We start from the raw sequence: 14,941 nt of genomic DNA, 5'->3' as shown, positions 1-14,941 counted from the left end.
TGGGTCCCAGGTCAATACTGAAGTGTCACTTAACAAGTCTGTATAGATTGCACTAATTTTGTCCATCATCTATAGATGCCAACAATAGAAGCTACTACAGACATACATTCCCATTTTCCTCTACCAAGTACCAATTATCATCAAGTCACAAAGCCCCCAACAAAAAAACAAAAAGACAAAAAAAAAATCGTTAAAATATACTGACCCCCAAAAGCAAAAATCTCACTGATACCGTAAATCAGTTAAATAGAAATCAAAACTGATTAAAAATGAAGTCAGAACTTTCAAAAAGTTATTTTTATACTATACATTAGTGGTCACTATTCAATTTAAGGTAAATAGGAGGCATTCAGTAGTATAGCACCCAAGTGCTATAGCATGCACTTGCTTCAACTGCCAAAGACAATTCTGATACTGTCTAGCAGATTTTACTGATATGTCATTTTTTCTGAAAGACTAAAAACAGTGACTCTCTCCCTTCTCCAATAAGATGGAACCACAAAAGTCCTTCTCCTCCTTCACAGGGCAAGAAATTAGCCACTATTTTCAACACTTCCAATATATAGACTAAAATACAAGACCTTGGTGTTTTTTTTTTTAGAGGTTGAATGATGGAATCAGCAGATAATTAGTGAAGTGTACGCCTCAGGAGCTGCAAAAGAATGCATCAACTTCCATGTTTTTTGAACTGAGTTGGCCTTTTGAAGGGTTATTAATCATCTCTACAGAGGGCCAATTGAGCTAATGACTCGGGTCCTCTCAGTTATGCTCTATGGACAGGGAATGCATACTAATGCCTGGTTTGAAACAGATCAGCAGATTAGCATTTGAACACCATCTCATCTAAGCTTGGTCTACTGTGGCACACTTCATGGAAAAATAGAAAACACAAAATCTCTTCCTCAGAAAGTATAAAACGCACCAAAACTGTTACACATCTAGCCCATACATCTGCTTTGCAAAACAGAACAACAGAAAACCCCAACCCAAACCAAAACACAAACCACCACCAAACCAGAAATAAAACCATGTCTGTTAAAAGCACTATTGCTTGTTTTGTGGGTTTTTTTTTTTTATACCATCAGAACAATAGGATTTTATCTGTCCAAGTAGATAACTATGAATTATTTGGCTTGAAGTGTGTGTTTTGCATGACTGAATTGGATCAATTTCCTACCAGAAAACAGCCAGTGAAAGTATAAAAGAATTGACAGTACACAAAGGATAAGGTAAAGGAAACTGTCACACAGGGGAAAGAATACTTTCTTTAAAGCATCATCCATAGAGTTCCCGGACACAGTACTACTAATATCAGTCTTTGAGAGGGGAATACCAATTATTTTCTTTTGCTAATTGTGTATATGGAGTAATGCATTTATATTTATAGTCAAATTAAAACTGGGTGAAAGGAAAAAAACAATTCAGATCCTGATTTATTCTGCCTTCAAAGGTTAAAACTAAAGATATTTTGAAGCAGATAAATGCAACAGTTTGAAAGACCTTGAAAGGATATTAAAAAAAAAAGACAAACCCAACCAAAACCAAAGATAAAGAACAAGTGTGAAACATGAATCAATACTTTAAATAGTTTTACTATCTAGCAAAAGTTGTACAACTACGACACTCAATGGTTCGAACTTGTGTCAGCAGGTGTGCCCCTTTAGCCTACAGTCATGCTGTGATTGCTGGTGTAAGAGCTATAATGGAGTGGACTACTTGCTGTCTTGGTGGGCAGCTGTACAGAGGACATTAGGACTACTGCAATCAAATTAAAAAAGAGTTATTCCCACAAACAGTCACATATCAGGAGAGGAAAAATACAATGCTACAATAGTGCAAAAAAGCCCTAAAATCCACAGCAGTATCTGGAGGACAAATAATTCCCCAAACCAGGAGAAACACAGTAGGATCACTTTAAACTGGGGAGAGGGGGGGAGCTAAGGAAAATCTCGGTATGAAGAAATGCTGTAAACCCCCCCAACTATCTGCATTTCACCAAATGTCTCCTTACACAAAACCAGTGTCTGAACATAAACAGAACTGATACTACAAGCACCACTGTAACACCTTGCAGATTTGTTCCTATTGTTGTCACTATGTATTCATTGTACAATGCAATGTGAGGGATTTATGTTAAAATGGATGAACTGCTCATTATGTCTCCCTGTACTTAATTCTGACTGATTTTTAGCTTTTCCATGGCAAGAAATGAGGTGCAGACCAGCACACGATCAGGCAAATTTGGTACCTGGCAAGACTGTTAAGATGTGAAACAACACAACAAATTCCAGTGGGTTTTCTAAAAGCATATATTTGAAGTTATGATCTCTAAACACAACCACCTCTAAAGAGATGCACAGCCTGCAAACTGAAATCTGACAGTGCAGCTTTTTCGTCTCATGACATTTTATTGTCTCATGACTGATTTTTTCAGTCCTTTGCAGTGCATTGGAGGTAACAGTGTGGATAACATATACCACACTACATGTTTTAAAAAGAAACTCTCTGGAAACATGCTTGATATGGAAAATGCATCTGGTTTCTTCCAGCCAGACACCACAAGAATCAAACAAGATCAGATGAAAATAATTATCCTGACTTCTTTAAAACTGGACTCACTAAATTCCCTACTTCTTGTGTCTACAGTAATCTAGCAAGAAGGCTCAGCGCACTTGCTGCAGAAGTCATGAGAAAATGGGTAATTTGTGTTCACTTTCATACATCTATTGCAACACTTAACCTAAAGCAAAAAAAAAAACCCAAAACACATTAGGTCCACCCATTCTACACTAACGTACAAAACACACCAAATAAAACCAAGTCCAACCAATAGTTACAGAATGAATACATTAAAGCCATCAAGGAGAAGTAAGATTCAAATATCAACTTTAATAAATACTGTAGAATTTCCTTGTGAGGGAGATTAATCTGGGAAGTTAAAATCAAGTACGATTTCCTTCACAGCACGATACTGTTACAATCTTGTCACACTTCTCTGCTAGATTTTGGAAAAGATAACCAACAAACTTTAGACCCAGCACAGGTACTTTGACAATACTTATCAGGAGTGAGGATAAAATCAGTTTAGTTTTATCTGGATAAAAGCTCCCTTCTCTCGCTAAGTGTCTTGCATTTACCAGCATCCTATTTCTTATGTAATGTACTTGTAATTAAAAGCAAAGTTAATTCAGGACTAACAGACATCTCCAGACTCAATCTTCAGGGAAAAAAAATGTCCACTGGTATCAGTGACAGCCTCAGGAAGCACCCAGCATGTTCATAAAGAGGTTTAACCTAAATTTAATACTTTCCTCTTCCTCCAGAAGAGTTTTTTGCGTTTTCCTATTCCATTACGAAGCTTTAAAGAAGCTCCTGTTGTACACAGCACTCAATTTCCAAAATGTTTGTGATTTCACGACAGACTGGAATTACTTTGTCCACACATGCTAGAGTTCCTCCACCGCCTCCTGCTCATTTATACAATTCAGAATCACAGAACTGAAACTGACCTCTCAAGGTCATCTAGTCAAAGCCCTGCTCAGAGCAGGGCGAACTGTAACATTCGGTGATACTGCTTAATGGCAAAACATAGTAAAACTAACCACGTAACACTTCACTTCCTCATGGTGATTTTATTTTTTTTTCTTCCTTTCCCTTTTAACCAGTTGGTATCTCCCCTATTGTAACTTGTCACCTTTGCCTCCTAGTTTTCTACTGTACACATCTAAGAATCTAGTTCTACCTTCTGTGAAACATTTAGGGAGTGGAAGGCTGCAATTAGATCCCCCTTGGCCTTGTCTCCTCTTTTGATCTTTTCTAAACAAAACCAGTTTCCTCAGTCTCTCCTCCCGTCATATGCTACAGCTTCCTAAATACCTTCGTTGACTTGTGCTAGACTCTGCAGTTCAGCAGTATGCTTCTTACACTAGGAGGCTGAAAACAGGTTTCCAGATGCAGTCCCATACCCCCAGCAGAATAATCACTCCTGCTGATCTGCAGGCTACATTCCTGCTCACAGAGCTCAACATGCAGCTCATCTTCACTGCTGCACGGGTGGTCCACGGACCCTGTCCAGCCTGTCTTTCCCACGAGGCTGCTCCCGACTCAAGCGGCCAGCCCCCAGCCCGAGCAGTGGATTATTCCAGCCCAGGTGCAGGACTTTGCATTTGTTTTGGCTGAACGTCATGAAGTTCCTGTCATCCCATTCCCCCATCTAGAGTCTGCTTATTAAAAGTCCTGTCTCCCTCCCTCTGTACCGATTACGCCCCTCCAATTTGGCATCACTTGCAAACCTGAGGGAGGCACAGCACATCCCATTGTCCCGGTCACAGACACGGAGATGAACTAGGCACCAGGGTCAGCCCCTGCACCATGCCACCAGCAGTTGGCCAGTTAGACTCCGAACCACCAGGGAGAGACAGAACCACACCTTTGAGCCCTGTGGTCCTCCCAGCTCTTCCCCTCACCTAGCAGTCCACCCCTCCAATCCAAATTACCCTATCTGCCTGCAAGGATGGAAAGGGAGAGCATTGAAAGCTGTGCTACACTTCTACATGGCTACGTTCCCATATGATAACCAAGTGATATTAGATTTACTTGAGGATTTATAAATTCCATTACAAGCATCAATACATCGATTTACCACTGTAATGCAAAACAGTGAGCTATAGATCTTCCATCTTTTGATGTCAGTTTTATATAATACTTAGTTTTTGCCCTCACCGATATTCTACTTTAGCATTACTTAATTATTGAAGGCTCAGGGCCTAACACTTAAAATCAGACCAATTCTATAATGCCAAACATAGTGTCTAAGGGCCTAGCACTGAGCAGATTTGCAAATGAAAGTTGATTTGCAAATTTCAATTTAAGTAATGTTTACATAAGCTTATAGTGAAAGCGTGAATGGACTCTAAAAATACATAGAAATTACATACCTATTACTCAGAAATAATTCTCTTATTCAACTTAACTGCCCTCTTTCTTGGTGTCAGCATTTTCTTCTGATCAAATTCTATATCCTTAACATTTATGTCAAAGTCATTTTTAGTGTGCTGACTACACTGTAAAAACTGTAAGCACTTTAAAATGAAGGGATTGAGTAAAAGAAAAAACCCACAATATTTCTACCAAATTACCCATTCCTCCACTTCTCCTATTCAAATTTAAATTCCCATCAAGAAACAGAAGAATCTCCAAACTCCAGGACTAACAACTGGGATTTCAACATATAACTAACCAACTCCTATTTTTCTTGTATGAAATTTATTACTATGCAAGTTACATGCATTTTTGTATTTGTATTTGCCTTTTTAAACATTTTTCTGTCGTGGCTATGACTTTTTGGAGTTTCTTTCTTATTCTCAGCTTTACATACCCCTAAACCAGACAATTCCCACCCTGAAAGGAAAGCTCCTATGTCTAATCCGATACTGTATATATAGTAGAGCATTTGTTTGATTTTCCTGTTCTCTAATACACAGTATCAATATATTCTATTACTCTAAGCCTCATTGCTTGTAAATTTGCTTCTAATAGCTTCTTCCCACTGCATAGTTTAGAACCAAAAATCACTATGAGTGTTGGCTTGTCTGCTATGAAGGCTATCCTGTAATTACCCTGTTAGAGTCATCCGTAAATACTCATTTATAAAACCAGTTAAATGGTGCAGCAAAGAAGAAAATATATCTTCTGTCCTTACTATAAATTGCTTAGTTTAAATGTATCAATGTGTTTCTCAAGGGCTTGAGCCTACATTGGACTTTGTTATTTAACATGTGAACAGAATGGCCTTGAACGTGAACTACAGAGTGGCAATAACAACTCCATAGCTTGTTCAGTTTCCTTAAGCCTCCACCCTATGTGAAATAAAATTCTTTCAAAGCTTGCTGAAAGTCTTAAACATATTAAACTCTTACACAAATAGCTAGAGACACCAATAATTAACCATGTCTCCTCAAAAGACAATAGTTTGCCTCTGTAAAATAAAAAAAGCACAATATAAAATTATTTTATAAAAATTAGAATAAAAATGCAGTTCCATTTGTTAAATTATTAATAGCTGTAGACAAACAAAAAAGTGGAACTGTGTCGTGAGCAATGCATTTGCAACGCTCATCAGTATCACTGCAAAACATACACTTGTATTCAGCTTTGGCAATTCAGAAAGTAAATTCTGAACATTGATCAAAAGTTACATCAAAGCACCTTGCTAAGATATTCCCGGAAGTATTTCTGCTTATGCTACATAAATTAAGAATATATTTTAGAAGATACTTACAGATTTTACCACATTCTATGCTTCTTTGTTGTGAATCTCTATACTTGAGACATAATTGCAAGTGTACAAATATATAAAGTTAATTATTCTGCCAGTTTTTTTAGACTCTTCCAACAGTCTAAAAATAGCCTTTCCAATGACAGCATCATAAAGTAGATTGTCACTACTTCACCTCCTATCAGTAACACTACATATTTTCATTGCAGATTAGGAAAGATTTCCTGGTAAATCAATTAATGACACAGATCTTAAGTTTATGTAAGAAAAAAGTTATTGCACAACATCCTTTGAAATTACATTTACCATGTGACGTCAGGATGAACCAAGTACTTAAATCATAAAATTCAGAACATAATTTACAGGTACTGACTTATTAGTTTAAAAGCATTAAGAAAATGGTATACTTATAGATCGCTGACAGGCATAACTACATTTTTAATATAACATTCAGAAATCGTATGATGAGAGCTAACCAAGAAAACGAGGGTCAAAACTTCCTAAAGAAAATAAGCCTCCTTAGAAGTAGCAAGTTTTGTCACTAAACTCAAGCTTCAACAGCTTTTTCCAGTGATTTTGAGTGATTTACATTACCAAAATGACCCCTCAAAAACATTCATTTTAGCGAATAAAGCTTTTATAATTCCACAAACACAACATGGCAGTCTTGACTCAGATTTAATTAAAGAATTAAAAAACTATGACATGATAAGCTTTTGGTATATCACTATCCAACTATTAAAGGCAAAAGTGCCTTATAAAAGATACCCTATTTTACTGAGAACTTTATAACTATTGAAGACCAAAGACACGAGGTCCCTCTCCATGGACTGTGGTATATTATGCAGTCTGTCCAGTTGGTCTATAGGCTGTCAAAAGGGAGTAAGCCCCAGTCCAACCTCAGTTTAAACACATGGCCTTTACATCCACTCATCAGCTGATGCAAATCAGTACAAAACCTTTGATGACTGTCTATACTGTGATCAGATGTTTTATAGATTTAATAAGCAAAAGGACAAGGACAACAACAAAATTCTGCCAAAGCAAGAAAAGAAGCAAGTTCAGTATCCCTAGTGGATCCAGCTGATGGTTTCTTACATTTATTAAGAATCCTCACATTTAAAAAAAGAAAAAATGCCCTGCAGAACACTGTAACAGGACAGTTAGTAAATAAACGTAAGCATTACAAGCAGAAAACATTTTCCGTAAGAATGTATTTCTAGAGTTTTTTAATGCCTAAATACCATTTAAAGAGTTGAACCAGGAGTTATTTCAGAGAATAGCTACTTCATATGAAAGCCATAGAATGGCTATTTCTAACAAACAGATTTCAGAATGTTCTCCGCCTTACCCCAACCATCTATTTAGATTGGTGTTTGTTTTTTGGGTTTTTTTGTTTGTTTTTTTTTAATTATTTTTATTTTTAGCCAGGATATGTATTTTTGAAATTATGCCAAAAGTTAGGCAAAATGCATGTTATATCTTCTTGAAACACTTCATCTTCTATACTCTCAGTATAACATCCTTTTAAGTTCTTTCTGAATATAGAGAATTTAAAATTTATTTATTTGCACTTCTTCCCTGCCCCATGGTTAAGTAATTTATTAGGACTGCTTAACCTCAATCAGAGGCTTCTTTTCTGTGTGCAACTGTATTAAGACCACTATCATCAAGATAAAAACACACCTATGTCTTAACTAATAGTCTTGTATAGTACCTTTTTCTCATTCAGAGGCAATCTTATAGACTCGGGAGTGATTTTTCTAGCTTGGAAGCTAGCTATACTGCTGAATCTTTTCCGGACAAGACATTATTAGTACCGCAGCAATGAATCAATACAACTCCACTCAAAAAGTTGAAGTTTAGAAGCAAAACCAGAAATACTAAACCAAATAAATGAAACAAAAGGTTTGTAACAACTGTGCTATCATCAGTTTTAAAAGGAATCACTGACCATTTCAACAAATTATAATATTATCTGATAGTAGAAAGGAAAGACAAATACAAAATGGAGGAAAGATTAAATAACCATCATCTGACAAAGACTTTATCTTAAATAGATCATTATTACAACAAGGTTAAGTTCCAGCTCACAAGATTAATACTATTTTCCTAATTACACATCTTTTATTGTAACACAGTACATGTTTCTATATTCCATATTATATAATTGGATTTAGATATGTTACTTAATATTTTTGCAACATAATTAAGATACCCATGTATGCGTTCAGTAGTACTGTACTGTAGGTGTACCTCCATCTTGTACAAGAAAAAGTAAACCTAGAAGAAATGGAGTAACATAACAAGAATGATCAAAGACTGTGCAGGGAAATTTTGCAATGAGAAAATAAAAATATCATTTTCCCATCTAGAAAAAGAGCACTAAACGTTGGGAAGGGGGAAAGCAGGGGAGGAGTATATTATAAGTCCTAACTTCAAGAATGGCATGAAGATGATGAATAGGGAGTTACTATTCAATGTTTCCTCACAATTTCTCACATCAAATTAAGTTAATCAAAAAAGGAAACACATGCCGTTCAAAATTGAACCATGCAAATATTGTCACAGAACACTAGAAAACCTAGATGAGTTTAAAAATTTATTAGACAAGCTTGCAAAAAAGGATCGTCAAAAAATTAAGTATAAAGATCCAGTATCAAGTTCAGTAAGTCTAAGATTTAGAAAGAAGCTAGAAAATATATTAGTGAGTATATTGACATGTGTTTGCCCTTTCCTTATCTTCGCTCCCCAACTACTCATTATTAGGCAGTATCAAAGAAATTGCAGCTGGATGGATCCTTCTCAGTATCGCTGTTACAGAATAACCAGTCACAGGTATTCAATCAAAACCCACTATAAATAAAATTCAAACCTAGATTTGGATCCTAGTTCTTTGCAAGTTACCAAATGCTTAGTTGACTTTGAGGGAAAACAAAACAAACAAAAATACTGTAAGAATGATTTCTCAGCTGCCTTTTGTGAAGTCCTCAAAAGACTCAAAATGGCTAAAACAAGATGTTGAGCACTGAAAAGAACACTGTAAAAGTCTAAAGCATACTGGTATAAGCAAGTGAAAGTCTCTTTCATTTCAAATCAAAAGTTATTTACTTTACTGGGCTCAGCTCTACAGTTTCAGGAAGTGGGGCCAGGGAATTCAGGATTGCAGCCCATATATCAGTTTCTCAAAGCTTAACTGAACCACACATTTGTATTACACGCCACGACTGTCTGCAGAGTTCAGACTTGTAACACTTCCCTTTCCTATCAGAGCCCTGCGACAGTGGCATGACAACCTTCTTAAGTCAAGATAAAAGGGGAACACGACAAGAAGCTTTGGCACAATCTATTTTCCCTTAACAGTTCTCTTCCACGCCATTTCACAGCCATCCATCCTCAGCCATCAAGAGATAACTATATTGGAGCTCCACGTCTCTGGCTGATGTTTCAGGACGAAAACAGTTCCAAGCCACTGTCTTACACACGTGGCCTAAGGCTAATATTTTTTCTTTGTTTGTATAAATTGAGGAAGATTTCAACCATGCAGTGTCAAACTGTGTCCTGCTTCACTAATAATTAACTGCTTTGATTTGTTCAGCCTGGAAGAACTCACTACACTGTATCAAGTCCTATTTTATTATTATGCTTTACAATTTGCGGTTGGTTCTCTAATGCTAGGAATCAATTTTTGTACAAAGAATTGCTTCAGTGTTTTGTTTTCTTCAGATAAGCACACATTTTGAGGAGACAGAGGTAATTCAAAGCATGTCAAACATGCTACATCCATAGCTTGCTTCTATTTCTGTCCTCCTCTACCCACCAAGGAGGTACAGTGCACTTCCATATCTTTCCCTTCTAGAAAAGTCAGGCACGCTATTTATTACACTCCTTTGAAATGAAAAAAGTTAGACAGAATTGTTGCTAAAGAATTTCCATTACAGGGAAAAAATAATAATAATAAAAATTACTACTTTTCCACAGAAGCAGTAAAAAAAAAAAAAAAAAAAAAAAATTTCACAGATCAGTCCCTGCAAACACAAATCCTATTCAACAAACCTTTATTTTACTTAACAGAACCTTGTTGAGTAAATAAATTTATATTTCAGAATAGTTTTATAAGGTAGAAACAGAACTGAAATGTTAAAAAGTGTTTGAAACAAAAATGCAAAAATCTGGGTACTTAAAGAAGTTCTCTGAGCATTTAAGTTCAGTTTTCAGTTTCGTATTAAAAAAAAAGAACACACAGGGTTTGCTTCACACCATAAAGATTCACTTCACAACTTAAAAGAATTTACAATAGCAGCATATTGTCAACAGCTACCATAATTCCTGCAGGCCTGACCCTGCCTCCCACTGAAATTAAGTTGTAAATTTCCAACTGATTTTGCCAAGTCCCAAGCCTTTAAAAAATGAAAATGGAAAAGAAAAAAGTAGTAATAAAGCCATTACATTATTTAAGTTGCTTCAGAGTGAAATTTAAGAGAAAATAACACCACAGAAATCTCCTAGAAACACAAGTTTTAACAATTTACTGGCATTCAATAGCTTAATTACGTAAGTAGTACACATTAATAGTAGCAGTTTGAGACACCACCTGGGGGGGACAACACACCCACCCCACCCTCCAGGCTAATTCTCTTCATGAGAAACGTTTCATTGTTTCACATATGTCCACTTCCATTACTTTCTCCATCTAGTAATTATTCCTAGTTAGTGACCTGTTGCAAACACTATGGCTTCAGTTTCTGTTCACTCAGAACAGCATTCTGCTGCTAGGTAAGATGCTTTACTAAAATCAAGTTATTTTGCTTCCCCCCTGAAATAAACAAATAAATAAAAGATCAAGAAACATGACCTCTTGCTTTAAGGGTTTTAATCCGCCCTCCTATCTTCTCACATGCCCATTTAAGAAATCAAAAGAGTTTATAATAACATTATGCACTAAAAACCATTGCAGCATTCCTGTTTGAGTTCTCCCCTGCCTGGCACTTTTTCTGTCACCGGCTTTTCAAGAAGCAAAAAATTTTCTTTCAAAACTCAGTCTCTGTTCATGAAACAATAAATGGTGCATCAGAATATCTGGGAACCGCTGGGATACAGTAATTAGTACCTATCATCTGACCTGCCTAACTACTGCAACAGCTGCTCATAACATTCGCTGGCAAAATCTCCCATAGCACTGGTAAGAGACAATCACTGAACCTTTCTGTCCTTCTCCTAAGCCTGAGAATACTGAAATGGTTTGCTCTTACGTGAACTAGAATCTTAAATCCACAAGATTACCTCTGAATCTAAAGAAGTTTTTGCCAGCTAGAGAGAGCTTTGTACAAGCAGTACGGTGCTGCATCAGCTGGTTTAACAGTTCTTAAGCAGACACATCTGCATCCCAGTTCCAAGTTTCCATGGACCTACTCTACCACAGCTGTAAAGAATATGCTATTTGAAACTAAAAGAAATGAGCACTATCCTAAAAAATTTATACTGCATAAAGACAGGTATTCAAGTACTTAATTCTTTGGCACTGCTAGAAGTGCAGGGATGTGTCCCTATTAGCACGTCAGGACAGAAACTGATGGTAATGAGGCCTTCAAAAGACTCTTCAGAAGTCAATTTAGCCTTGTCAGAGATTTACTGAATGAGGTATAATTGCAAAGACTGCCAACATAAGAAGTTGAATGTGATCCAGAATAGCTATAGAAACTACAACATCAGGGAAAGAAAGCAAAGCCATTTGGATTGAAAGGATGGAAGGACTAAAATTACAGGGGAAGGGAGCAGAGCAGCCCTATCCCATTAGAAGGGGTTTATCTTAATGTCTCTCTCCCCAGTCAAACTCAACAGTATGAAGCATAACAACTACAGTACTGATGAACAGACTGGTTAAAGAAGCATCCCAATAGTTTACAAATGCTCAAAGATTACTGGACAGTACCATGGGAATAGTAAGGCCTCTCAGTTTTAATTGTATTTTAAAGGGACATCTGATTCAGTTGTATTTTATGTGCTGAGTTAGGTCAGACCATTCCCAGATTAATAGGTATTGAATATGACCAGCAAGACTGCAATGAAATAAGTAGGATCAGATTACTTTAAAGCAAATAATTGAACCACATCAATTTCTCTTAAGGAGAGCTGAAATGCATCATCAGCCAAGTGATGTTTCACTGCTACATCACCCCCACATATGAGGCATTTAAACAGTGATCTAAAAAAGGAACAGAAATTTTTCTACCCTTCTGTGTTTGTCAAATTGTCCAGACATCAGAGCTATTAATTTCATTTTAAAGTGACCTTGCAGAAAGGTCACCTGTGCAGTAATAAAAGACCTTCAAGCTATATAGCTTTCTTTCCTACCCATGAAGTACACACAAATTAGTATCATACTTCCATAAAAACCCAGGAAAAGGTATGCTCTCTGATGGAATACTTTTGCTTAAGAAGGAAGCTGTTCTTTACTCACAAGGATTAGAATATGACAGGAAAAACAATAATGCCATACATTTTCCCCAACTCACCTGATATTGCCAATCAGAAACAACATTTCTCCTGAGAAAGATAAGGATGGAGATATTATACAGCTACTCTTGCAATAAATATAATATTAAGTTAGTTAATTCATTGCAATAAATATGAAGATTTGAGATCATCTACAATGTTGATACTTACTATGTCTTCAATCAATGGCAAATAAAGAAAAATAGTCTGAGGAAATAAACCATACATTTCACATAAACCTGGTAGGGATAAATGCCTATAAGACAGATACAATCTTTTCAATAGGACATAGCCAGCCATCTTTGAGAGGCTTGGGTGACTGAGTTGGAACACTTACTTGGGTTGTGAGCTGCCATCCTGTGGCTGAGAACACTGAGCCAGCTTGCTAACTTCTCCTTTATGTAATGGGCCATTGTGCCCCTTAGCTTCCTCTGAATACATATCCTGCTATATAGGACCAATTCATCAAGGGGAGTCTGTGCAAGCTACTGTTCTAGTCTTTGGGAAAAAAAAGCACATCTGAAGTATTAAGGTAACACTAATAGCTACTGCTTAGGAAAACGCTTGCATAATACCTCAACCTTGTGAATTTCACTTTGTTCCTGTTTTGATTATTTACACACAATTTTTTTACTTTACTTCTAATAAATGCATAACTCGTTTATGAAGACCTCACCTGATCTCACTAAGCTCAGCTACAGCTTTGCACAAATGCATGGAACCAGTTTGTTCAGGATTTGTACCAGCACCAAACAAGAGCTGCAGTGCAGAGGCAGCACAGACTATGGTTAGAAGCTTGGTACCTGTACAGTTTAAATCAGGTACTGTTGCCAGCTTCCTCCTCTCATTGCCTTAGCTTTCACTATGTCCCACGCTGTGGCTTTCATAGTCACAAAAAAAACCAGACTGCAAAGTGAGCAGGCTGAAAAAGAACACAGGAAAAGAAGAATATTTTTCAGTTGAATCAGTTCTTGACATGGGTCAGTATACAACCGCACAAACTGCAGTGCCATCAGAGGGGAAGAGAACGGCAACTGCCTAAAGAGCCACCAAAATGTTAAGAGAGAAGACTTATGCTGAAGGACTTGCTTTGCAGACTCCTTCAGACCTGTGGTTTTGGGGGTTTTGTGAGTTATTCACCACCCCTCACCCCCCCAATTCTGACACATCCCCCAGTACATTACTGATCTAATTCCTTGTCTTCCATGACCTGGACTGTGTCAGTCCACCATTACACCGGATAAGAGCTGACTAAATACCAATTCAACCTCAATTTGCTGGGCAGTATTCTATGACCTATGCTACTAGAGAGGTGAGACTAGACAGATTAAAGATTGGGCTTCTTCTAATCCTACGTTTTCCAAGTTCTGGTTCAAGCTATGGCCTTCCTGTTGATTTAATGTTTGGTTCAAACTATTTCAAGAAAAGAAAAAGTAGAAACAACCAAAACTCTGCAGCTTGAGAAAGAAGCTATGAAATTCTCAAAAATTAAACCACAGTAACTAACTTACATGAAGGAAACAGACCCTACTGACTAGTTTAAAACAGTTTCTTGACCTGTGTTTCCCACTATACTTTTCAAGCTAGTATATATGACTTGAACTATATCTTACAGCATTTAATTCATTTAAATATTTCACCTAATAAGTTTATCTGAAATTATGACAGCTTAATACATGAGACTAAAAAAGGGGACTATTTATTTCAGCAAATAGTCAAGTTTGGAGCTATCATCAAGCACATTTCCTAAAAGAACTCAATTCCTCTATTTTTATAAATGCAATTGCTGAATAACCCTTACTGCCTTAGGACCCCATCTACTTTCCAATTCACCCACCAATATAACAACAATGTGCTGTCATTAAAATAAATAGTATGTCACTTTTGTTCAGGTGCAACACCTAATCTATCTTTTACTGCTAGATTACCTAGAAACTACTCTCCTTAACAAAAGCACTGACAATAGAGCATTGAAGTACACCTTCCCATAGCCAGCACTGCCAGTTAGGACTTGGTCGCAACTGTTACAATGACTAAAGCCTTATAACCATCAGAACAATAAGCACCACTGGATATATTACTAAACTCACCCAAATCATTACAGCTAAAAAAAGAGTGTAAACAGTTCAGTATGTACTATATCAATGCTGTGGCAAGTTCTCTGGGTCA

General features: G+C 36.8%; 1 protein-coding gene across 5 annotated transcripts in view; it reads right to left on the bottom strand.

The window, feature by feature from the left end:
- Window positions 1–14,941, bottom strand: part of STXBP6 (syntaxin binding protein 6) — a 119,017-nt gene that overhangs the window by 46,035 nt on the left and 58,041 nt on the right. Inside the window, exon 2 of one of the 5 annotated variants that reach the window (XM_069784068.1) lies at window positions 13,110–13,270. The exons of the other annotated variants lie outside the window; for them this stretch is intronic. Within the exon in view, the coding sequence (XP_069640169.1) occupies window positions 13,110–13,185 (76 nt within the window). The 5' untranslated portion in view covers window positions 13,186–13,270. The remainder of the gene's footprint in view (window positions 1–13,109; window positions 13,271–14,941) is intronic. 5 annotated transcript variants of the gene reach the window in all.

This window comes from Haliaeetus albicilla, chromosome 5 (genome assembly GCF_947461875.1).
Source record: "Haliaeetus albicilla chromosome 5, bHalAlb1.1, whole genome shotgun sequence".
NCBI lineage: Eukaryota > Metazoa > Chordata > Aves > Accipitriformes > Accipitridae > Haliaeetus > Haliaeetus albicilla.
The sequence above is the reverse complement of the archived record's forward strand: the minus strand, read 5'-3'. Positions and strand labels throughout refer to the sequence as shown.